The sequence below is a fragment of the Chelonia mydas genome, chromosome 1, assembly GCF_015237465.2.
Source record: "Chelonia mydas isolate rCheMyd1 chromosome 1, rCheMyd1.pri.v2, whole genome shotgun sequence".
In the NCBI taxonomy this organism is placed as follows: domain Eukaryota; kingdom Metazoa; phylum Chordata; order Testudines; family Cheloniidae; genus Chelonia; species Chelonia mydas.
In genome coordinates this window covers 47,173,641-47,199,341 of record NC_057849.1, presented here as the reverse complement: position 1 = coordinate 47,199,341, position 25,701 = coordinate 47,173,641, and the positions used below count along the sequence as shown (strand labels likewise).

Here is a 25,701-nt window from a genome sequence, read left to right as displayed (position 1 = left end):
CAGGCAAACTGTGATTCTTTCTTTCTTTCATAACTAGTTAAGTGGTAAAAAATACACCTAAATTCTTAAAGTGTAGGCCTTTGCAAACAGACCTGAATATCTGTATCCTAACAGCTTGTATTGGGTGAATTGAACAATATTTTGGTTTTTTACAGTGCAAGTTATTGTAATCAAAAATATAGAGTGAGCACTGTACGCTTGTGTTGTAATTCAAAATCTTTGAAAATGCAGAAAACATCAAAAATATTAAACAATAGAATACCATTTATTTAAACAGTGCGATTAATTTTTTTTAATCACTTGAAAGCCCTAATTTTGGCACATGCCTACACAGGTAGAATCATACATTAAAAACAAATCTTTAGAACTGGAAATAACATTTTAAACAGAAGTACAAAAAATGTACAAAATATTTGTGTCCTATACAATAGTAGAAAATGTCTAAAATTAGTTTAAAAGATATTTAAAGTTTGTTGACTAGTCCCTTTATATGAGGAGTCCAGCAACATTTAATGCTGTATTCTAACAATGTGAGTATTATTCCACTCCACATAGAATATTTTTCTGAACAAGCAAAATGAAGGTATTTGAGCAAGTATATACAGACAGCTTCAAACAGAGTAAAAAGACTACCGTACAGTACGCATGAGCTTAATAAAATTACACGAAGGCCAGCAGTAAAATACAGAACTTCATGACAATGTTGATTATAAAGGATATGGTATATTAGGTTTATTACTGAAGTCAGTTTTACTCAGACACCATACATATAGAAAAACATTAGTCACCAGGGCCAGCTGTCACCATGTCAAACTGCATAATTGAAAACACTTATTAAAATTCAGAATCCCATTTTTCATATTGTTATTCAGTCTAAACTTTGCAAGATGTAAGACTGCTATTAATACAGTTTCCAAGGCCTGCTTTACAGGTATCCTGGAAAGAAAGAATTTTGTGGCAGAGTTCTCAGCTATCATAAGTCTTTCTTTGATTCATAACGTAATTACCAGGGTGCTCCCAGTGTCTATGGCAATGTGGAAGTGTCTACAAAATACTCTGAAATTTAGTCTTCCACCAAGTCATCAAGAATGTCAGTCATTTTAACCTCAGGAGCCATGTGTACTGTATGCAGCTGTTTCTCAAGAAGTTCTTCCATGATCAATCATTCAACGGGGCAGATGATGTATGGCTCAACTATTGTTAACAGTGGCTGATTTTAAAAAGCTTTTAAAGTCATGACCTATCTGACACTTTAAATACTACCAGTAAAACACACAAGATAAATGAAGACATTAAACTAACAAATTACAGCTAATAAAAAAAATAAATCTCAAACTATGAGAGCTAAAGTGAATGTACAGCCTTGTTTTGTGTTAAAGCCTCCTTTGGAAAGAGATTTATTACTACTGATGGGTTTTATACTGAAATTTTTTTACTTGTAAAAGAACGGCAATAAGTGGAAAACATTTTAAGTAACAAAACACACTGTGATTTAAGTAACAATATTCAAGTTTAGGATTTTTACTAACTGGTTTACTGTACCAGAAGATAGTGTACTTGCTTCAAGGCATAACTTGTAGTGTCAGATTTCAGTCATCTCCAAGTGAGATAGCAGCATACCCAGACCACTTTAAAAAAAGTACAAGTATAGCAACATTGGACTCATTTAGCACTTCCCACAGGAGGCTCTGAAAGGGCTTTACAAACATCAATGAAGCTTCAACACTCCTGAGAGAGAGATTAAATGTTATTCCCATTTTACATATTTTTGGAAATAGAAGCACAGAGAGCTTAAGCAGCATGTGGCTGAGGTGGGAACAGAATTTTGATCTTCTGATTCCCTGTCCTCTGCCTTAACCACTAGATTCTATTCCCCCCCCCCTCAAATTTCTAGATCAACAGTTGGACCTCAGGTTCCCAGGACTGGGAAAACAATCTTTGATACTATACCCAGCTTCCAGATTCACAACAGCCTTGTCAGTCCTCAAGTCTTCACCAGCCTCAGAAACATGTTTAAAAATACATTTAAACATAGATCAAAACAGATTGCAGCAAAACTAGTTTATAACCCTGCTAGGCTTACTTGTGTGGACAGGGATCAAAGAACAGTTTTAAACATTTTTTAATGAAGATTGTTTGGCTTAACATAGTTTGGCCAGCATTGTAAGAAAGTTCAGAAGTTGCAGCAAAAAGGTGTTTAAACATGATTCCACAGCTAGCGATAACAGGGCCGAACTTGGATCTTTATTGGAACACTGTGGTAAGTTTCCTAACCAACAATTTGAGACCTATTCTCACATTGCCAAGTCTTCAGGAGAACCATGCTAATCACCTCGTCATCCGGGTTTAGGCAAAGCAAGCGAAGTAGCAATCACAGAAGAGTTCTGTACTCAGTGTGTGTTGCAGTAGTAACCAAACAGACTTGGTGTTATGGAAAGAGGAAAGAAGGAGCCACACAATACCCACTGACAACTCTGCTTCCCATGGAGATGCCCTTTTCAAAAGAAAGAGGATCATGCTGGGGGATGGAAGAGTAAAGAATAGAGCAGAATCCCCTCCTGGTATCCTAGAAGACAAAAACAACGAAGAGTTCCCTCACTCCTCCCTTCTCAAACTTCTCGCTCCTGCAATGCATTGATGTGCATTTGTATTCTCAGTTGAAAGTCTTATGATTTTTATACCAATTTCATAAATAGTTTTGGTCTTCTGATTCTTGAACTCGTGGGGTTCAACATTCTCACAGGAGGATTTGTTAAAGATGGTTGTGGTGTCAGACTGCAGTTAAAAGCATCTACTGAATCTGAAAAATAGTAAGAAGAGCATGGTTTACAACAAGCCTACTAAGAAATAAACAAACCAGTAATGCTCACCACCAAAGCATGAGCAAGAAGTGGTTTAGTTACAAGTTTGAAGAGTAAAGAAGCTGAGTGCTCTAGAGCACCAAAAAGGAGATTAAGGGAGATTTGCAGAAGCACACAGGGCAGCTAGACACCCAACTCCCACTGAAAGTTAAGAGGAGGGGAAAAATTTTCCCTTCTTGGGATAAAAAGCCTTTGCTGGACAATTAGTAGTATTTCACATATTTAAAGCCTCATCTCCTCTATAAAGAAAGGCTGCTTACCAGTAATTGTTCTTCAAGAGTAGCCTCTGGTATTCACAGCTTGTGGGATCTGGCACCACTGAATTGCTGAGCTGCAGAACTGCCTTGAAAAGCCATGTCTGTTGGGGATTCCACAAGTGTTCCTGTGAGATGGTGACGCCGTCACCCTACTCTATATACAAGAGCGTGCAGCTTTTCAAGGTAGTTCAGTGCCAGAGGTGCCAGATCCCACAAGTGGGAATATCCAGAGGTCCTCAAAAAAAAAAAAACCCACACAAGTTTAACAATGGTTGTTAAGCTCTGTTGCATCTCAGCCCACATTCTAATAGATCAGGCTGAACTGCATGGCTATATCTGGGCCATGTTCTAGCCAGATTCAAAAACTGTGGAGGGAATTAGGCTAAATTCTCTAGATAGAATAATTTTAGCCTGATTAGAACATAGTTCAGCACAATATTCACAGGCCAAGATCCAAAATATATTAGAAAAGACAAGTCAATAGGCTAATGAATTTAACTACAACTGTTAAAACTGTTTCTCTGTCATAGATGGGGCCTTTGACTTAGTACAGTTTAGGGGTATGGTTAAGTTCCCATGTATGTCACAAAATGGAATATGTTTTAACTGTGCTGTGGGGATAATGCAGAGGAGACTTTAGGCCCTGTTCACTTTTCAGCTGTAACCAAGCTCAGGACACATTTACAACAAGGTTAGAAGGTTTAGCATAGTTGGGATGTAGCCAAGGCTAAAGCATTGGACAATCCAGAAACATGGGGGCTTAGTTTTATTTGTGCATTATGAGCAGGAGCATTAGTTTGTCACTGTGTTAGTTACAAATTGGCAAAAAACTGGAGCTGTTTCTTGCTTCTCTCCCACCTCCTTTTCCTTATCCTCCTGTTGGTTTTTGATACAGTGGTTATAGTTCTAATGTGTCAAGAGTTAAAGAGCTTCTTTTTAAAGAAAAGTGGGGGAGGCTGAGAAGAGTATAAAGAAAGGGAAGAGAAGAGGAGGGAAAGATGAAATTGGGAAAAGTAGTACGGAACAGATGAGAGGAAAGGGAGGTACAAGACAAAAAAGAAAAGAAAAGGTGGAGGAGATAAAGGAAGCAAGAGGAGAGGAGATGGGGACAGCCAGTCCCTCAAAATAACTTAAGGCAGAAACTCCCATCCATTTCTATTTTTCTTTTAAAAAACCACAAGGTATTCTTAAATATCATGTTTTAAAAATCTTAGTCATAATAAACCTACAAAAAACACAGGAAAGCACTATTAAAGCTCATACACAGCTCCAGTTTCTGTAATTAACCAAAACGAAGTTTTATTTTAGCTGTCTACAGCTGACATTGTGGGTTGCAGGTATGTGTGCACAAGTCATGCGTTCCTGTAAAAAACCAGGACATTTTGAAAAGATTGCAGAGGAGACACAAAGAACCTGCCAATAGCATGGACAATTACCTACTGTATGCACTCAACTTGGGTGAACATTTTTACAAATTTAGTCTTATAACAATGAAATATTTTTTACAAACTAGTTGACAATTGGTTATGGGGCATTTGGTTATTGGATTTAGAGAATTATTTATGCAACACCAAAAAACGTGCAAATTCCTTTGCAGCCCAAATAAATCATGCCATGATTTCCCCCCTCTCTGCCAAAGAACTTGCACTCTAATTATGGCTGTGATACAAGTGATTTTAATGATATGTGCATGGGTTAGAGCAGGAAAAGTGTTAAGAGTAAATATTATCTGAGCTTGGTTTTTCAAAGCCCTGTGTTGTATATAACAAAATCATTCTCTATGTCACAAAGATATGCTAAATGATGTTGGTTTTATATTGCTCACTGCACAGCTTCACCTTTAACTGAAGGTACACACTAATTATTGAAATGATGTAGGAGACATTTGAAATTGCTGGTTTAAAAAATGGAATTGCAGACATCCAGAATTTGTTTCAGGGGACATTTCTGAATTTTGTATAATCCTGATTTTAGATAATCAGAGTTCAAATAATTGGGGTTGAGTTACAGTATATTAAAAAGCAGTAACAGTAGGATTTTGTCTTGTATGATATCAACCTACCTCGAGGGAACACTGAATTTTCTGTCTGAAAAACTGTTCAAATGGACATAAGGTTCACTCATTTTTTCTAGAAACATAGTGATTATTTCCTTCTTTTCTGGACTGGTATTGGAGAAATTCAAAACTTTCCCAGTCACTGCAACTGTGTTTTTGCTGATCCCAAACCAATAGAAGAAATCAAACAGGGCACCAGATTTGAACTCATAGGAAAAGCTCAAGTCTTCTCCGGTAACTAAATGGCTTCCTGGAGGGAAAAAACTCTTGACAACTTCTTGGAAATCAAACTGGAGGGAAAAAAAAAAAATTAAATGTTTAAAACCACGTAAAGCATGATCTCTGCCTCAAAGAGCTTACAACTTATACTTTAGATGTGACATCCTATTTAAAAAAACCCAAAACTTACCCATAGAATTTGAATCTGCAGTTGCAGATGTGGAGACCCTACAGCATTCTAATCCCCTATACCACACAGCTGTCTATCACTAGCGTCACTGCTTTGACATTTGACTCACTTTCCCCTTGCTTTCCTTGTGATTGGGGAGGGAGGGGGACACAGCAACGGTGCAGAAAGAGTGTTAAAGAAGTGACCCTAGCGATACTAGCAGGTGCAGTGATGCTTTCAAATAAACTTAATATAATGGGCAAGGGAGTTGCACGAAGAGATATTTGAATACTGAACTCCTATGATTATAGTTCCTTTTTGCCCCTAGAGATGGCCTATATCTGTATTGTCAGAATTTCCTCATCCTTAAAACGTTAACCTGACAAACTTCACTTGTCCTAGATTTTTTGCGCCATGAAGACAAGACTGAAGGGTGAAAACTACATTAGCCTGACAAGGGTCTAATCTTACAGCAGCAAAAAAATTCAAGTTAAAGCTCAAATTCCATGCTCATGACTATACCATGGTCTTCTCAGTAAAAAATGTGCTGAAACCACACATTTCAGCAGACTTCTGTAGAACACGAAGACTGCCTACTACCAACGAGATCTTACCCGTTTATAAATATGTACTTTACGATGCAGATGGCCATGGGAGAGATTTTCAGATCTACACTTCAGAAACACATGATCAACTAGCTAATTGCTAATAAAATAGCTAATCCTATTTTGGGGGATAGATTATTTCCTAGTGCCTCATTCTGGCTTCACAGCACAAAATATACTTCTTAGAAGTTCTCTTGCCTGAAAGGATATTAATTGTTTTCCTACCAAGGGACAGCATTATCAAAAGTATATTTGAGTGCAAACCTAATTATCAGAGCCTACATTTTCTGAATTGCATATACAGATGTGTGCATGAAAAACGTGCACATGCAATTACAGTGATTGTACAGGCAACTGCAAAAATGACATGCACAAATGGCTATTAGACATCTAAATAGTCATTTGTACACATAATTTATTCATGCACGCAGAGCACATATTTCTGAAATTCTAGGAATAATGTCTAAGGCCAGGTCTACATTAGAAACTTTTACCAGTATAGCAACGCTGGTTGGGTATGGGATTTTTTTGTGACATTTCTATACTGGCAAAAGCCCTAGTGTAGATACAATTATACCAGCACAAAAGTGTTTTGCCAGTATAGGTTATTTAGTTTGCCAAGCCAGTCTAAGTTGCACTGGCAAAAGCATTTTTTTGCCAGTATAAACTGCATCTTTCATAGAGGAGTTTGCCATTGTAACTATAGCAACAAATCTTTTTTTAATGTAAACCTAGCCTAAATATCAGATATGCATGACCTAGCATCACACATTTTGCATACACAATTTGCTTTGTGAAGTGCTGCTCACACATGATGGTATAAAACACTTAGCTGAACACTATGCCAATGTTTTCATCCCAGAGGAAATTTTAAAAAGATATATACTTTTCAGTTCATTCATCATTAGATATGCTTTTTTCCTTTTGAAATTTCAGAATGTTGGTCTGAACAAAATGAGTCCTGATTTCCTTTACAGAACGTTAAGCAATACTGGAGTAACATTCAACAAGTCTCAGATGAAAATGCTACAGTCAGGTTTCAATGTAATTCATTTATAGCTTTATGACCTCTAAGTCCTCTTGAGACTGTTGCAATCCACATAACACCCCCTATAATAATTTTGCATCTCTGGTTTTTCTTACAGATATGAAGAAACATGTAACCTGATATATAGTTAGCTAGTCCCAGATCCTCAAAAGAATTTAGGCACTTAACTCCCTTTATTAGCAATTAGCTAATTGATCATGTGTTTCTGAAGTGCAGATCTGAAAATCTCTCCCAGGGCCATCTGCAAAGTGAAGTACATTTAAATAAAAGCCATTAGGCACGTACATACCTTAGGATCTGGGCTTTAGTGACTACCCATCTGGAGGTGAAAGACATAAATGATTCCAACTAAGTTGAATTCCAAAGTTGACATGTAATTTACACAAATTGTATTCCTTTGAGTCATCTTTTTCTGTTACACTGTAATGGACTAGTGCTACTTTATGTTTTCACCCACTTTTAGTCAGATCGTATTCCTTTTTTGGGATGGAGGGGGCCCGGTGGGGATGGAAATGCCTAACACAACCAGCTTCATCTGCAGATCTGGTAATCCACGCTTGCAGAAGATCATGATGTAGCTGAAATTTAGTACTAAACAGAGTAGGCTACCTAAATGCTCACATATTGTTTGCAGTGTTGTTGTAGCCATGTTGGTCCCAGGATATCAGAGAGGCAAGATGGGTGAGGTAATATCTTTTATTGGACTACTTTCTGTTGATGAAAGAGACAAGCTTCTGAGCTACACAGAGCAGTTCCTCTGTGTTTGGGAAAGGTACTCAAGAGAGTCACAGCTAAATACAAGGTGGAACAGACTGTTTAGCAGAATTCGTTAACACAAGTTATAAGAGCCCATTCAAGGTAAAATGGCCAGTTAGCATCTCTGCAGTCATAGCACAAAAAAGGGGAGGTTAGTGGATTACAGACTATCACAATCAATGGTAATAAGATACTGGATTTGTGGTTTATTACAATAAGCTGTAACCCACTAACCACCCCTTTCTTGTCCTATGACTGCAGAGGTGATAACTGGCCATATCATCTTGAATGGTCTCTTACAATGCGCATTATGTACAACATTAAAATAGACTGGTATAATGTTGTTATGGTTCACAGTATTTTATAGATTAGCTTCATTTGCAGGAATGAATTTGGTTACCCTTTTGGGTACTCTCACAAGAACAACAATATTTTATGTCCTCTGCTCAATAGGATGCACTGAATGCTTTTAACTTCATCAGATTAAAAATAAATGAGGGCAAAATTTGACACTTACTTTCTAGGAATGTAAAACAAAACAAAAAAAACCACTCCAAAACACAGAACTTTGAGTTTGGCAACTAAAGAACATCTGTTTATTTGCAAGTTTCCTCCAGAAACCATTTTGGTTTGTGCCTCACACAAGCCAAAAGGAAAGTTAATGTTCAGCACAAACAGCTTTGAGTATCTTATTAACAGCACATATCCAGGACTCACCCGCAGTTTGTAACTTTCTCCGAACACTGAGGATATTATTGTGTTCATTCCATGCTCTATCTGTCTTCTTATCTTAGGATGTCGTGTGTTCACGATAAATGCGTATGTTTTTTCTGAAACTGATACAGTTAAAATGTTACTAATTCCTACATCTGACATCAGCAATATTCATTAACATGCACTGAAGTCTTTAGACCAGTGGCTCTCAACCTTTCCAAACTATTGTACCTCTTTCAAGAGTCCGATTTGTCTGCATACCCCAAGTTTCACCTCACTTAAAAGCTACTGGCTTACAAAAATCAGACATAAAATACTGAAGTGCCACAGCCACACTATTACTGAAAAATTGCTTACTTTCTAATCTTTACCATATAATTATAAATTAGAATATAAATATTGTACTTACATTTCAGTGTATAGTATATAGAGCAGTATAAACAAGTCATTGTATGAAATTTTAGTTTGTACTGACTTCGCTAGTACTTATTATGTAGCCTGTTGTAAAACTAGGCAAATATTTAAATGAGTTGATGTACCCCCTGGAAGACCTCTACATACCCCCAGGAGTATCCCTGGTTGAGAACCACTGATTTAGACCATTCTCTACCCATATCCCAAATATTACTGGCTGAATTTTCTTCTAATAAAGTTCAGGCAGGCCTTGTGCAAGAATCCCCACATAGGTCTGTTAATGCACATAAAACAACTGGATAAATGGTGTGATCACATCTCCCTGTAGTAGCAAGCCCCAGCAACTGGTAAAGCCTGAACAGCTATTTGGAGCAGATACTGGAGAACTCCTTTAGCTCCATGTTAGAAGCCTGTGGTTTTGGTGTCAAAGGTAACAGATTTGATCCTCTCCGATGACCCTGATATATGTATGTCTGCACTGCTCTTTAGGGAGCCATGCTGCCATTGGATCCACACCTATATAATAACTACTCCTGAGGGAATTCCATGCCAAAAAATTAAAAATTCTGAAAATTTTATTGGTCAGTAAATAAAAGTGAAGGCCCCAACATGGCAGTGGGGAGCACAGGTCACTGGCTGCACAGAGGTGGGAAATCACCCTGCCTCCACCCCACACACAGACTAGGAGGTGAGGTTGTACCCAACCCTGCCCCAGAAGCACCCCAGGGCCCTGCCCCTCTATGCCAAGTGCACCAGGTGTGGGCAGGCAGGGTCAGCCCAGCAGGATCAAGTGTGCTGGGGATCCAGGTGTGGTGTGAGAGGCAATCTGGGTGTGGGCAGCTCAGCGGGGGAGTCCAGCTTCGGCGGGGTGGTGGGGGGCAGATCTGAACGCACAGGGGCTCATTGGGAGCTTCTGGGTGCAGGAGGTGAGGTTTCTTGGGGCGGGCGGGGGAGGGGGGTGTCTGGATGCATGGGGGAGCAGCTCCCCATACAGTGACCCCTACCCCTACAGCTGAAGATTGAAGGTGCAGGAAACGGTGGGGAGAGGGATGAGGAGCTTCCTGCAGATGGGAGGAGATTTCTGGGGGTGGGTCTGACCCAGCCCCAACTGCTCTGTGCAGAGAAAGAGGAAGACCCCCTTCCCCCGCCTCCAACCCAGCCAGGACTAGCAGTTGAGCCCAGCGCTGATAGGAGCCACCAGCTGGGGCATCCCCATAGGCACAGTTTGATGGCTATCTTGGGGGGTGGGGGTGACGCAAGATCCTTTGACTCACTGGCTCCCTTCCCCCTACCTCGAGTGGTACCTAGGCTGCCAGTGCAGGGGATGGACGTGCTTAACAGGGGAGCCCCAGCTGCTGCCACCGAGGGGATACCACATGCCAGGCTCCGGCTTCCCCTGCGCCCCCCCCCATTCCTCTATCCACTTCTCTTCCCCATCCCATGCCGCTTCCTCCCCCACTTCCCTCTATGCGTATGCACAACGTGCCCCACCGTCGAAGTCAGTCAGTGGGCACCCATGAAGGATATGTGACAGTCTGAAGTTGACCGCAGCTACATTGTAGGTCATTAGAAAAGTCCCTTTTAAAGAGATTGGCCACACAGTTGCCCTGTCCTGTTCGAAACCGGTTCAGAGATGACCACAGGTGCCTTGGCCGATCAAAACCTGGTGGACAAGTGGTTGGCTCAGTGACGAGAGAGTGATTAATGACTGCTGTCACCGACCACGTGTTGTGCCAAGCAGATTCCACGGTCTTGTCCTGTGGTGGCATAAATCACCATAAAGGACATCTAGAAGACAGGCCAGGAGGCGGGTGGTTGAAGAAGTCAGATTACAAAGGCAGGTTGCTATTCTCACAGATCTTGGCCAGCAGCATGACAGAGACCTTCTCGCAGTGAATACGGGGCGGTGCTAAATTACCAAGTATTGGTAGCTGTGGCAATGGATTAGCCCATAAAGTCCTGGCAACAATATGCTTTGTTAAGCTCTAGGTCGATCAGCCTCATGTGAGACGAGTGATACCAGACAGGAGCACAGTACTCTGCTGTTGAATAGCAGAGGGCAAGGGCTGATGTTTTAAGCATCCAGGCGCTCACACCCCAGGTTGAGCTAGCCAATTTTCAGAACAACCTGCTCAGAGCACAGACTTTGGCTGCCATCTTCCTCAAATGGTTGTGGTATGTTAGTGACCCATCCAATGTCACACAAAGGTAAACTGGGTTTGGCTCATGCTGAAGGTGTTGGCCACTGAGGAACACATTTAACTCGTGGCTTGTGCTTGCATTGTGCAGATGAAATACACTAGAAATGGTCTTGGAAAAGCTCGGCTGCAGGTACCGTCGACTACAATAGTCTGGCATGAGCTTCATATCATCATTCAAAGCCGTGTCAATTCCTGAGCTTGGTAGCGGCCGCAGATGTCATTGGCAGAGATAAACTTGCATGAGAGTGTAGCTGGCAGGTTGTTGACGTACACACTGAACAGCATTGGTGAAAGAACTGAGCCTTGAGGAAGGCTGTTGATCTGACACTTCCAAGAAGTACAGCAGTTGCCCTCTACCTCATCCCCTCCCCCTTCCTCTCCCCATTGTCCCCTGCCCCATCCCCCATCCCTTCTCTTCACCCGGCCCTCTCCCACCCCCTTGCCCCATTTCCCCCACCAGAGGCACTCACCCTTGTACATAAAACAGGACAATGGGCACGCAGGGCACATACGTAGGAGGGGAAGATGACTGGCACTAGGACCCAGGGGGTTGTATCCAGCTGCAATCAGAAGCCAGAGTGCCCACCCTCCCTTACCAGGGAGGAGAGAAACTGCCTTGTCCCATGTCCTCCGCTTCCTGCCCGGGCCCAGATTGTGGGGAGAGGGGCTGAACGAGCCAGAAGTGTGCCAGGGGATATGGAGGGTGGGGGTGGGGGGGGAAAGAGGCGCAGCATGGGAATGATGGAGCCCCCGACACCCGCTCCCGGCAGGCTGAGCAGAGCAAGCCCTGGGCAGTTCGGCACTCTCAGAATTTGGGTGGGGGACAGTGGCATGTGACCCCCCCCCCAAGTCCTGCCTCTGTCTGGGGGGCAATGCCCCCTCTGCCTTCCAAACTACGCCCATGGATGTCCCCAAATCCTCCCCCAACACGGTGATTTACCTCTCCACTAGCTACCATTGGAGCCTGAAACAATGCGCACAGGCTTCTGGGAAAGGTGCATGACCACTCTTGCAGCTTCCCTTTACTTCCCTGTTGGAAAGTAATTTTTGTTGTGGGGAAGCAAAGAAATCTGTGGGGTGGCATGAATTCTGTGCACGCATAGTGGCGCACAATTCTAACCCACTACCATAGGGGGTAAAAGTATTAAAACCCAGACTGTCAAAATTAAATACTGCTGCATATTTTGTGGATTTTCTGGGAAACAATGCCTTGTAAGAAGGGTGTAAAACATTTTAGCCCAACTGAAAATTATAAGCAATTGAAAATGGTATTAGAATGGAAGCTGTCACTGTATCCCAAAAGAACACCACAATAGGCCAGATCCTATGCCAATCTACACCAACTGGAGGATCTGTCTCACCCTTTATTTTTAATCAAGCGAGTCTAAACACGAATAATGAAAAGGAACTATATAACATACATACCTTTTGAGGAATAATAATCGTTTGTTCTGACATTTGTGAAGAATACTAGTGGTCTGCTTAGTATAGTTTCTCGGAAGTCTTTATAATCATGATGGCTGGTGAGTTCTACATCCCTGTTAAAAATCAATTACAATATTAGCAGCTACTCTCTTTGTAGAGTACATTCTTATTAAGCATAATTTTATTTTAAAAAAATCTAATTTGATTTCTACTATTCAAGTTTCCTTTCACATAAAACCATGGAGAAATGCAGGGGCTTGAACAAGATTCAGTTAGTTCATTGAGGATGTAGACCAACATTTTCAAACTCTAGTGGCTAAAGCTAGGCATCTAAGGGTATGTCTACACTACAAAATTAGGTCGAATTTATAGAAGTCAAGTTTTTAGAAAGCAATTTTATACAGCCGATTGTGTGTGTCCCCACACTAATGCACTAAGTGCATTAAGTCGGCGGAATGCGTCCACAATACCGAGGCTAGCATCGACTTTTGGAGCGTTGCACTGTGGGTAGCTATCCCCCAGTTCCCACAGTCTCCACCGCCCATTGGAATTCTGGGTTAAGCTCCCAATGCCTGATGGGGCAAAAACATTGTCACGGGTGGTTTTGGGTACATGTTGTCAGTCGCCCCTCCCTCTGTGAAAGCAATGGCAGACAATTGTTTCACGCCTTTTTTCCGTGTGGGCGCCATACTGCTTTCAGCAGACGGTACAGTGGGACTGCTAACCATCATCGTCATCCACTGCTTCCGCTGCCACTTTGCTCTCCTGATGCTATGAATCCACCTCGCAGGTCCTCTATATGACCGTCATCATCCACCACTTCCGTTGGCACTCTGCTCTCCTAGTGGTCTTGCAGGGCCGCTTCTACTGCAACTCTGCTTGGCTGCTCTTGTCTCGCCATCCCACAGCAAGTGTGCAGCCCGCTCAGCTGTTGTGTCCTGGCAGCAGACAGTGCAGTAGGACTGCAAAACTGGTCATCCAACCACTGCTTTCCCTGAAACTCTGCTCTCCTGCAGACACCATACCATGGCAAGCATGGAGCCCTCTCAGATCACCGCGGAAGTTATGAGCATTGTAAACCCCTTGCGCATTATCATGCAGTATATGCAGAACCAGAACCTGCAAAAGCAGGCAAGGAGGCAACGGCAGCACGGTGACGAGAGCGATGAGGACATAGACACAGACTTCTCTCAAAGCACGGGCCCCGGCAATTTGGCCATCCTGGAACCCAGGAAACAAGCACAGACTGGTGGAAGCGCACAGTGCTGCAGGTCTGGGATGATTCCCAATGGCTGTGAAACTTTAGCATGCGTAAGGGCACTTTCATGGAACTTTGTGACTTGCTTTCCCCTGTCCTGAAGCGCAAGAATACCAAGATGAGAGCAGCCCTCACAGTTCACAAGTGAGTGGTGATAGCCCTCTGGAAGCTTGCAACGCCAGACAGCTACTGGTCAGTCGGGAATCAATTTGGAGTGGGCAAATCTACTGTGGGGGCTGCTGTGATGCAAGTAGCCAACGCAATCAAAGATCTGCTGATATCAAGGGTAGTGACTCTGGGAAACATGCAGGTCACAGTGGATGGCTTTGCTGCAATGGGATTCCCTAACTGTGGTGGGGCCATAGACGGAACCCATATCCCTATCTTAGGACCGGTTCACCAAGGCAGTCAGTACATAAACCGAAAGGGGTAGTTTGCAATGTGTTGAAAGCACTGGTGGATCACAAGGGACGTTTCACCAACATCAATGTGGGATGGCCAGGAAAGGTACATGACACTCACATTTTCAGGAACTCTGGTCTGTACAAACAGCTGCAGCAAGGGACTTACTTTCCAGACCAGAAAATAACCGTTGGGGATGTTGAAATGCCTAGTTATCCTTGGGGACCCAGCCTACCCCTTAATGCCATGGCTCATGAAGCCATACACAGGCACCCTGGACAGTCGTCAGGAGCTGTTTAACTATAGGCTGAGCAAGTGCAGAATGGTGGCAGAATGTGCATTTAGAGTTTAAAAGCGCGCTGGCACGGTTTACTGACTTGGTTAGACCTCAGTGAAACCAATATTCCCATTGTTATTACTGCTTGCTGTGTGCCTCAATATCTGAGAGAGTAAGGGGGAGATGTTTATGGCGGGGTGGGAAGTTGAGGCAAATCTCCTGGCCACTGATTACGCGCAGCCAGACACCAGGGGTTGTTTGAAGAGCACAGCAGGGCGCGCTGCGCATCAGAGAAGCTTTAAAAACCAGTTTCATGGCTGACCAGCCTACGGTGTGAAAGTTCTGTTTGTTTCTCCTCGATGAAAACCCGCCCCCTTGGTTCACTCTACTTCCCTGTAAGCCAACCGTCCTCCTCTCCCCCCTTCGATTATCGCTTGCAGAGGCAATAAAGTCATTGTTGTTTCAAATTCATGCATTCTTTATTAATTCATCACACAAATAGGGGGATAACTGCCAAGGTAGCCCGGGAGGGGTAGGGGAGGAGGGAAGCACGGGGTAGGGTGGGGTGGTGGATGAGGGGAGGAGGGAAGGACAAGGCCAGACTGCACTTCAAAACTTATTGAATGCCAGCCTTCTGTTGCTTGGGCAGTCCTCTGGGGTGGAGTGGTTGGGTGCCCGGAGGGCCCCCCCCCGCGTTCTTGGGCATCTAGGTGAGGATGCTATGGAACTTGGGGAGGAGGGTGGTTGGTTACACAGGGGCAGCAGTGGTGGTCTGTGCCTTTCCTGCACCTCAACCATACACTGGAGCATATCAGTTTGATCCTCCAGTAGCCTCAGCATTGCATCCTGCCTCCTTTCATCATGCTGCCGCCACCTTTCCTCTTGATCCCGCCACCTCTCCTGTTGCTCCAGCCATCTATCCTCTTGCGCGTCCCTCCTGTCCTCGCATTCATTTTGTGCTTTCCTGGACTCTGCCATTGTCTGCCTCCACGCATTCTGCTGGGCTCTTTCAGTTTGGGTGGACTGCATGAGCTCAGAGAACATTTCATCGCTAGTGCGTTTTTTTCACTTTCTTATCTCGCTAGCCTCTGGGACGGAGATGCTAGTCACCGCATTGAAACATTTGCAGATGCAGGAGGAAAAAAGGGAGATTAAAATTGAAAAAAGACACATTGGCCATTTAAAAGGAGGGGCTGATGTTTTTGAGTTAACGTGCAGCACAAACCCAACTAAACCCCTCCCACACCCAATTCTCTGGGATGATTGCTTCACTCCTCCCCCCCACCACGTGGCTAACAGCGGGGATGATTTCTTTTCAGCCACAGGCAAACAGCCCAGCAGGAATGGCCAACTCTGATGTCCCCTTAATAAAATTCCCCTAGTTCAACCAGGTAACCATGAATGATATCACTCTCCTGAGGATAACACAGAGAGATAAAGAACGGATGTTGCTTGAATGCCAGCAAACACCGGGACCACACGCTGCCATGCTTTCTTATGCAATGATTCCAGACTATGTGCAACTGGCCTACCGTGGTAAAGTGTCCTACCATGGAGGATGCAATAAGGCTGCCCTCCCCAGAATCCTTTTGCAAAGGCTTTGGGAGTACCTCCAGGACAGCTTCATTGAGATGTCCCTGGAGGATTTCCGCCCCATCCCCAGACACGTTAACAGACTTTTCCAGTAGCTGTACTGGCCATGAATGCATCCAAAGTCTTCAGGGCAAATCAATCATTAAACACGCTTGCTTTTAAACTATGTATTATATTTACAAAGGTACACTCACCAGAGGTGCCTTCTCTGCCTTTAAGATCCAGGAGCCTGGGTTGGAGGGTTGAGAGGGTATTGGCTCCGGGGTGATAAACAGTTCCTGGCTGTTGGAGAGAATGGTTTCTCCGCTTGCCTAGTGTGAGCTATCTTCCTCGTTCCCAAAATCCTCATCCCTCTTGCATGAGACTCCCTTGCAGGAGTCTACATACAGGTGTGGGGTAGTTATAGGGGCACCCCCTGGAATTGCATGCAGCTCATCATAGAAGCGACATGTCTGGGGCTCTGACTCCAAGCGAGCGTTTCCCTCTTGGATTTTTTGGTAGGCTTGCCTGAGCTCCTTAAGTTCCACGTGGCACTGCTGCGGGTCCCTGTGATAGCCTCTGTCCTTCATGCCCTTGGAGATTTTTTCAAATATTTTGGCATTTCGTCTTTTGCAATGGAGTTTTCTGATAGCACGGATTCGTCTCCCCATACAGCGATCAGATCCAGTACTTCCCGTTCGGTCCATCATGGAGCTCTTTTGCGATTCTGGGACTCCATGGTTATCTCTGCTGATGAGCTCTGCGTGGTCATGCCACGGTGGCCAAACAGGAAATGAAACTCAAAAGTTTGCGGGGCTTTTCCTGTGTACCTGGCCAGTGCATCCGAGTTGAGTGCGCTGTCCAGAGCGGTCACAATGGAGCACTGTGGGATTGCTCCCGGAGGCTAATACCGTTGAATTGCGTCCACACTAACCCAAATTCGACCCGGCAATGTCGATTTTAGCGCTAATCCCCTAGTCAGGGAGGAGTACAGAAATCGATTTTAAGAGCCCATTAAGTCGACAAAAATGGCTTCGTTGTGTGGACGGGTGCAGGGTTAAATCAATCTAAAGCTGCTAAATTTGACCTAAACTCGTAGTGTAGACCAGGGCTAACTAAAACATCTGCTGAGAACTGCTGCTATTTTAATTTAGATGCACACCTATAGGCATCACTGTTTGAAAATGTTGCCAATACTGTAGATTTACTTAAAAAACTCATGGTATTAGCTGTTTTCCTTAATGTCTCTGCTTCTGGAATTATGAGATTATGAATGATTCTCAACTTTCATTAAAATAAGTAAGTTTCTAGCCTTCATAGTTAGAGAAAGATTGGAAAACAACCCCAAAGACTCAATAACCAGAGGGTAAATAATAAAACCCCTCACATTTGGCTTTAAAATCATGTGATTAAAAAAAAAACCCCAAAAAACAAAAAAAACCCAAACAACTAATCTCATGTTTTTGGGGAGACTGACTCATGGGTTGTTTTTTTGTTTTTCAAATAATTAAGTTGGGCCTTATCAAAGGCGCTGGAACTAAGGGCGCTGCTGCATCCCCTGGCTTGAAGTGGTTTCCATCATATACAGAGCTCACAGTTTGGTTCAATGGGTCTCAGTACCCCCACTATACAAACTGTTCCAGCATCTATGGGTCTTATCTATACTTAACAGCCACACTGGGACAGCAAAAGCACCTTTTTTATAGGTGGTATAAGATTATTCCTGTTCAGTGAACAAAAAGCTGTAACAGCAAAAGTACTCTTTGACCAGTGTAACTGCATCTACATTAGGATTTTTGCCAGCATAGCTATGTCATACAGTAAGTTACCCCTCCCAACCAAAATAATTATGCCAGCAAAACTTTGAAGTGTAAACCTGGTCTTGCTAGTTTTAGGAGATGGTAGTTTTCTTCCCCCGCCCTTTCTTTTTCCTACCAGAACTAAATAAGTCACTTTTTGGAACATGCAGGGATACACTGCAGGATGCGGGACAGACACAGGAAAGCTGGGCTGGGAGGCAACAGAACAAGCTGCACACTCACATGAGTCACAGTTCTGGCTTAGATCCCTCTTGTGGAGAGTTGGGTATTACAGTGGAGTTGGGATAGTTATTTTTCTCTTATGAGTTTGTAATCTATTACCAGTTACGTGCTAGCATGCTCAACACCGTACAAGATACAAATAAGAGCCTCTACTAGACATTTATACCATTGTGAGTACACACAAAAGCATCAACTCCAAATCAAAACTACAAACAGTTCAAGTAACTCACAACACATTAAGATAAGAAATTTGGGTGCCAAAATTTGGGATCCTAAGTCCAAGACAGTGGCCTGATTTTCCACGGGTACTGAGCACTGACAAATCCCACTGAAGTTAGAACACAAGGTGCTCAACACCTTTGAAAATTAAGTCATTAGTACTTAAGTGCCTGAATATGGATTTGAGACTAACTTTAGGCACTCAGCTTTCCCAATTTTGGCCCCAGTTCATTTCCAAAGGCAAGTGCAACCTAAATTTTGAGAAGAGACAAACCAATTTAACAAATCACTGGAGCAGGTGCTTCTCCTTCTGTACTTGAAAGAATAATCTAATTTTTGCACTAATTTTTTTTAACTAATTTTGGGTTAGTTTCCTCCCCCAGAAAAAGGATCATAGAGGCACCTACATGCAAGGTGCAGAAAATCTGGGAGCAGATTCAAATTGGGAGGCCACCGGGACATAGGAAGGGAGGGAGAAGTGTTAGACTCTAGGAATGAGGAACTCAAAGTACCATTCAAAGTCCGCTGCAATCCATAACTGCCCTGCTTATCTTTGTATGCAGTGTTAGACACTAACATTCATGGACTGATCAGAGACACTGGATTTATTGTTTATTACAACAATCTGTAACCCACTAATCCCTTATTCTTTGTTCTATGACTGCAGAGATGTTAACGGACCCCTCCACCTTGAATGGCCCTTTTAAAATATGAGCTAACTACCTATGCTAAACAATTTGTTCCACCTTGTATTTAGCTGTGACCCTCCGAATACCTTTCCCAGACCCAAAGAGCTCTGTGTGGCTCAAAAGTCTCTCTCTCTAACCAACAGAAGCTGGTCCAATAAGAGATATTAGCTCCCCCACCTTGTCCCTCTGTATCTTTGAACGCTCAAGAACAGGGGTTCTGTTTGTTTTGGTTTCTACTTTGTAGACCTTTAATTATTTTTTTTCACTTTTATGATAAGAGTTTGCTTTGGACTTGACATACCTAACTGCAATTTTTCTGTTTCTAAACTTTCCAAGTCCTGCTATTTAGAGGTCCCTCATTTCAGCCTCATTGTAAAGGCAGTTTTGTTTTGTTTAAGTATCACGTTCTTTTGGTGAAAAAAGTTTGTTTTGTTTCAATGGGCCTGTAGTGAGGCAGTGTGGCTCCCCTCCGTCCCGGAGAGGGACGAGCCCTTCTGGGCATCAGAGTGGGCGGAGCTAGGGAGCTCCGAGCCCGCCCCTCAGAGGGTCAGGCGGCGCCCCGGAAGTATAAAGGCTGGACCTCAGAACTCACTGGGAAGACAGCTGCCGGGGAGGCTAGATGCCTCCAACCTGCCCCACACCTGCTACCCGGAGGACCCCATGGTGCTGGACCCCCCAGAGGACACCACCGTGACCCAAGTAACACCCGAGCGGGAGTTTGGAAGTAGCCCGGGGGCAGATGACCCTGGTCTGGCTGCAGCACTGCCAGAGTCTATATCAGTTTGTTGCAGCCAGGATCCCCACTGACATAGCAGCAGGTCTTCTGCCACTGCTAGGGTCCCAGGCTGGGACGCAGTGGAGTGGGAGGGCCTGCGTCCCTCTGCCACGCAACTCGTGGGCGGCAGTGTCCCCCTCTCTCAGGTCCTTTGGGGGCCTGGGCTTATTGCTACTCGTGCACTGCTACTGCCCAGCCCCTGCCTGAGGGCCTGATCACCTGACTCACTGTTGCCCCGCCCTGATCTAGGGCCCGGGTTTACGGTGCTTATTTCCCTCGGCAGCCCTTGCGGCAACTGAGACGCCCGTGGCCAGATTAAGTCCCCTTAGACATCACCAGTGTGTAGTGAGGTGTTGTGGCTCCCTGCCGCCCTGGAGAGGGACAAGCCCTGGCTAACCTCTTTACAGGGCCATTTGACAGATCTGCTGGCCCCATCCAAAACCACTGCTCTTATTTGTACACTCAAACCCCAATGACTTTCTATTACCATTTTACAGAGATTTCCGTAAAACTACATGGCTACCTTCTTCCACTCCTCCCAGTGCCAGAGATCATGGTGCTCGCATTTGGTTTCATTGTGCCCTTTAGCCAGGGTTTAGAGGTAGGACCACCTTTCCCCCCTGGGCTGCAGCTCTTTGAATTTTACTCCAGAGGGAATTCTGCATCAAAATATTAAAAATTCTGTGCCAAAAATAATAAAAATTCTGCACCTAGTATTTTAAAATTCTGCAAAATGCTGCATATTTTATTCATCAATAAATAAATGTGAAGGTTCCAGCCAGGGCCGGATTATGACATTGTGAGGCCCTAGGATAGGTCAAGTGTAAAGAGGCCCCATACCATAAAAAAAAAAAAATCGTCATCATAGAAAGGACATCGAATATATAAAGATGAAAGCTTTATATCTGCATACATACAAAGGTAAAGTTGTAAAAATAGAATAATCTATCTAAAACAAATGTCTTGCAATATGCCCGTTTGCATTACAAAATAGTTTCAAATTAACATTTTCATCTGATTTCTTAATGAATAGATATGAAAACTTTATACCTATAGCAACACAAAAGCAGTTAAAGTTACACAGACCAGCTTACTTAATGGAAGCCATACAACCTGCAGTATGTCTGTTTGCACATCATAAAAGAATGTTTTAAATTTCAGTGTTAAAATGAATGTGATTTTTTTGGAGAGCAAAGTCATTGATTATGTCCTCAAATGATAAGCTACGGAGTTTGTCACTTTCAATGAACAGAATGCTTAGGGCAGATTGCCTAGAAAATGCTACAAGAAAAGCGGACCTCTCTCTTCACGTTTGCTTCTCTTATCCTCAGTCTCCCTCAAGATGACTAATTAATCTCAAGTAAACACCTTGGGCACACAGAGTGACAACAAGCTATATGCACAAAAGAGATGAAAAAAATTAACCAGAAAAAAAAAAGACTGGTAATCTCTAGACAGGCAGTGAGAAAGTGAGAAAACCTAGCCTATATTTAAGCAAATATAATATTATAGGCTTTAATAGCCTATAAATCAGGGGTTCTCAAACTGGGGGGGTCAGGACCCCTCGGGGGTCGCAAGGTTCTTAAATGGGGAGTTGCGAGCTGTCAGCCTCTGTCCCAAACCTGCTTTGCTTCCAGCATTTATAATGGTGTTAAATATATTAAAAAGTGTTTTTAATTTATGGCGGGGGGGAGAGGAGTCACACTCAGGCTTGCTATGTGAAAGGGGTCACCAGTACAAAAGTTTGAGAACCACCGCTATAAATCATACAGCAACTCCTCACTTAACATCCTCCCAGTTAATGTTGTTTCACTATTAGGTCGTGGACCTATTAGAGAACATACTCCTTTAAAAGTTCTGCAGTGTTCCCTTATAACGTTGTTTGGCTCTGCCCACCTGGTGCTCCTGCCGGGGACTAGGTCAGGGCACACCCCCACACCCCTACCCCAATCCCCAGCAGGAGCCCTGGGCAGGCAGAAAGGGGCAAGCCCCTGTGCCCCAACACCGATCCCTGTCTGGAATGCTCGGCAGGCAGAGCAGGGCAAGCCCCCACATCCTGACCCCGCTACACGCCTGATTCAACCAAGCTTCACAATCTTCATTGGTGAGTACAGTATTGTTTGTTTGCTGTATATGTATAGAATGTCTTTTGTCTGGCAAAAAATTTTTTCCCTGGAACCTAACCCCCCATTTACATTCATTCTTATGGGGAAATTGGATTTGCTTCACATTGTTTCGCTTAAAGTTGCATTTTTCAAGATAAGTAGGATGTTAAGTGAGGAGTTACTGTATATGTACATAGTTTGAAATAACTTGCTCACCAAGTACACATATATATCAAAATATTCTGAGTATCTTCCTTCACTTCACTTCTCTCAAAACCCTCTATCTATCCTTTCGTTAGCACTCTCTGGTATTTATTGTGAAGGTTCCGAAAACGGAAGAAGGGAAGCCAACACAAATGTATCCTCCTCAAGATCCACTTGACCCAAGTCCATAAAACGATCACCTGCAGACTCAATCACGTGAAACATGGATAGCGCATGAAGCAGAAAATGGCATGCGCACTAAAATACACAATTGTACATATGTACAGATCGAAAGAAGAAAAACACCTAAGAAAACGAAGGAAAACAGGAGCGAAGGCACTATATGACTGTGCATGCTGGACTGCAAACAAAAGATGGGGGCCTTCCGGCTATTACTAGCCAAGGGGGACGCTAAACATGACATCACTCCTAGGACAAATCTAATACGAGTATGAGCTTGGCAGGACTGCTTCACGACACTGCCATCTCTGGCCTCATATTTTCCCCGATTTTATCAGCAGTGAGATTATTTATCTAAATAAGTTATGAAGGCACGGTCAGAATTTTACCTGCAGCACCTGGCCAACAAAACGCTGCCCTAGAAGGCTGATAGCAGACTTACACCTAGAAATACTAATTTTACAAGTGCAATTAGCGGGGGGGTTTTTCAGCCCTGGCTGCCCATCTATCAATAATGAACAATTAGTGAAGGGTAAGGGTATGTGTGTAGCCAGATGTGTATATCTGTCATATTTGAACAAGTGTGTCTATATTTAAAGAGAATCTTTTCCCCATATCGCCTTTATTTAGCCTTTATTTTTGATAAGTTTTTTTCTTTTTTAGAGCCCCCTCATATTGTGAGGCCCTGAGCTGTAACTTAGTTTATGTCTTAAACCGGCCCTGGCTCCAGCATGGCAGCAGGGAGCAAAAGCCACTGGCTGTACAGAGGTGGGAGATCACCCTGCAGCACCCCTGGGACACAGACTTGGAGATGAGGCTACACCTGACCCTGACACAGCACAAGGGTTGGGACTGCCCCAGAAACACCCTGGGGCCCTACCTCTCTATGCCAGGTGCACCAAAATAGTGAGCGAGAGGGACAGAGTCTTGCATGCCCAGCCCTGGTCCCTGATCCATGTGCGGAACAAGAAGGCTCAGTCTGGCAGGATCAGAGTGTGGAGGGGCTTAACGTGGGGGGATCCAGGTGTGGGGTGAGAGGGTTCTGTGAGGGATGATCTGGATGCAGACAGCTTGGTGAGGGGCCCAGGTGTACGAGAGATCGGGATGCAGATGGGCTCATTGAGGGGTTCCATATGCAGGGGAATGGAATTCTGCAGGGGGGTCCAGGTGAAGTTGGTTGGGTCTCAGTGCGGGAGGGGGGGTCTGGATGTGGGGGATGAGGCTTGGTGGGGAGTTTGAGCGCTGGCGGAGTGGGACTTGGTGGGGTGGGGGTTTGCGTGCAGCTGGTTGGGGCTCGGTGGGGGTCAGGGTGTTCCAGGTGAAGGGCTCGTTGGGACACAAGTGCTGGAACTAGGGATGCTGCTGCAGCCCCTGGCTTGAAGGGGTTTCCATTATATACAGGGTTTACAGTTTGGTTCAATGGCTCTCAGCACCCCCACTATATAAACTATTCCAGCACCCCTGCATTTGAGTGGGGGGTTGAGTGTGGGGGGACTCAGTGGGGGATGGTCTGGGTGCAGGGGGCTCTGGATGTGTGTGGGGGGGGTGCTCTGCAGGATGGCAGCTTGGGTGCAGTGGGGGGGTTCAGCATGCACTGGGGTTGGACAGATGGGTGAGCAACTCCCCATACAGTGATCACTTCTCCACGGGGGCAGGAGGAGATGCAGAGCTTCCTGTAGCTGGGTGAGGTTTCGGGGCGGGGGGGGGGTCTAACCCAGCTACTCCTTGCAAGAGAAGAGGAAGTCCCATTCTTCCCCCACTTCCCCAGGACTAGCAGCTGAGCCCAGCAGATGGTAGGTGCTAGTGGCTGGGACGTCCCTAGCCCCATGCTCATTTACCTCTCCGCCGGCCAGGCCCCGAAGCTATGCACCTGTGCTGCTGGGGAGAGGCATGACTGCTCTTGTAGCTTCCCTTTGTTTCCCCGTCATTTGTCTGCAAGGGACATGAATTCTGCATGTATGCAGTGGGGCAGAATTCCCACAAGAGCATAACTTACACTCGCCTTAGGCCCTTTATCCCCTGTCCTCCCTGCACCGTGAAGCTGCAGTGCTGGACATGCGCTACATGCCCAGACAGTATGAAGAGAGATTAAAAAGGCTGTGACTGTTTAACTTGGAACAGAGACAACATGATAGAGGTCTATAAAATCTACACTGGTGTGGCCAAGGTAAATAAGGAAATGCTATTTACTCCCTCACATAACACAAGAACCGGAGGTCACCTGTTGAAATTAATAGGCATCAGCTTTAAAAACAAACAAAGGAAAGGCAGTATTTCTGTACACACCACAGTCAACCTGTGGAACTCGTTCCCAGGGGATGTTGTGAAGGTCAAAATTATAACTGGATTCACAAAAGAATTAGATAAGATCAGGGAAGTAGATCCATCAATGGCTATTAGCTAAGATAGTCAGGCATGCAACCCCATGCTCGGGATAGCCCCTAGCCTCTGCCTGCCAGAGCCTGGGACTAGAGACAGGGGAGGGATCACTGGCTGGTGTGCTGCTCGGTTCATTCCCTTTGAAGCACCTGACACCGGCGGCTGTCAGAAGACAGGATACCGGGCTACATGGACCATTGGTTTGCCCCGGTGTGGCCGTTCTTGGAGTCCAGACAGCACCCACATCGGTCCCCTAATGTCCCACCATTGCACAGGGCAGGGGAAGGGCCCCAGGGAGGTGAAGTCTGGGGCAGGGAGCCTCCCTGGTAGGGTCCCCAGCCCGGCGAGGGAAGGTGGGCGGGGCCCCCACCAGGCGATGTCGGGGCGCTGCAGAGGGAGGATCCGGGACGGGGCTCCCCGGGGAGAGGCTCCCGGAGCGGGCGGGGCTCGGTACCTCTTGAAGTGGCCGGTGAGGCGGCAGCGGCGCTGCCCGTCGTGGTGCAGGGCGCCGTCGCTGAGCACGGTGAAGCCGCCGGCGGGCCCGTGGCGCGGCGGGCGGAGCACGGCCAGCTGGTCCCCGCGCAGCTGGAAGCAGTCGGGCTGCAGCAGCAGCAGCTGGCTCAGCGGCAGCAGGGCCAGCTCGCAGTCGCAGGTCCGCGGGCCGCGCAGCTCCCCCGAGGAGATGGGGCTCGGGCTGGGCTTGGCCATGGAGAGGACGCGGCAGCACCCGGGGCGGGAAATCGGCCGGGGCTCGATGCGGACGGCGGGGCTGGGGAGCCGGGCTGAGGCTGCGGCTCGCGCGGGCGAACCTAGGGCCCAGGGTGCTGCCGCCCCGCGCTGCTCCCGTTGTATATATCCCCCAGCAGGCTCCGCC

At 45.1% G+C, this 25,701-nt stretch overlaps 1 protein-coding gene across 1 annotated transcript; it reads right to left on the bottom strand.

The window, feature by feature from the left end:
- Positions 1-244: 244 nt before the first annotated feature.
- On the bottom strand, positions 245-25,701 carry MEDAG (mesenteric estrogen dependent adipogenesis). Its single transcript, XM_027823208.3, has 5 exons — positions 25,282-25,701; positions 12,726-12,838; positions 8,689-8,807; positions 5,181-5,464; positions 245-2,800 (listed from the first exon to the last, which is right to left on the bottom strand). The coding sequence occupies exons 1-5, from the start codon at positions 25,533-25,535 to the stop codon at positions 2,782-2,784; spliced, it is 789 nt and encodes a 262-aa protein (XP_027679009.2). The 5' UTR covers positions 25,536-25,701; the 3' UTR covers positions 245-2,781.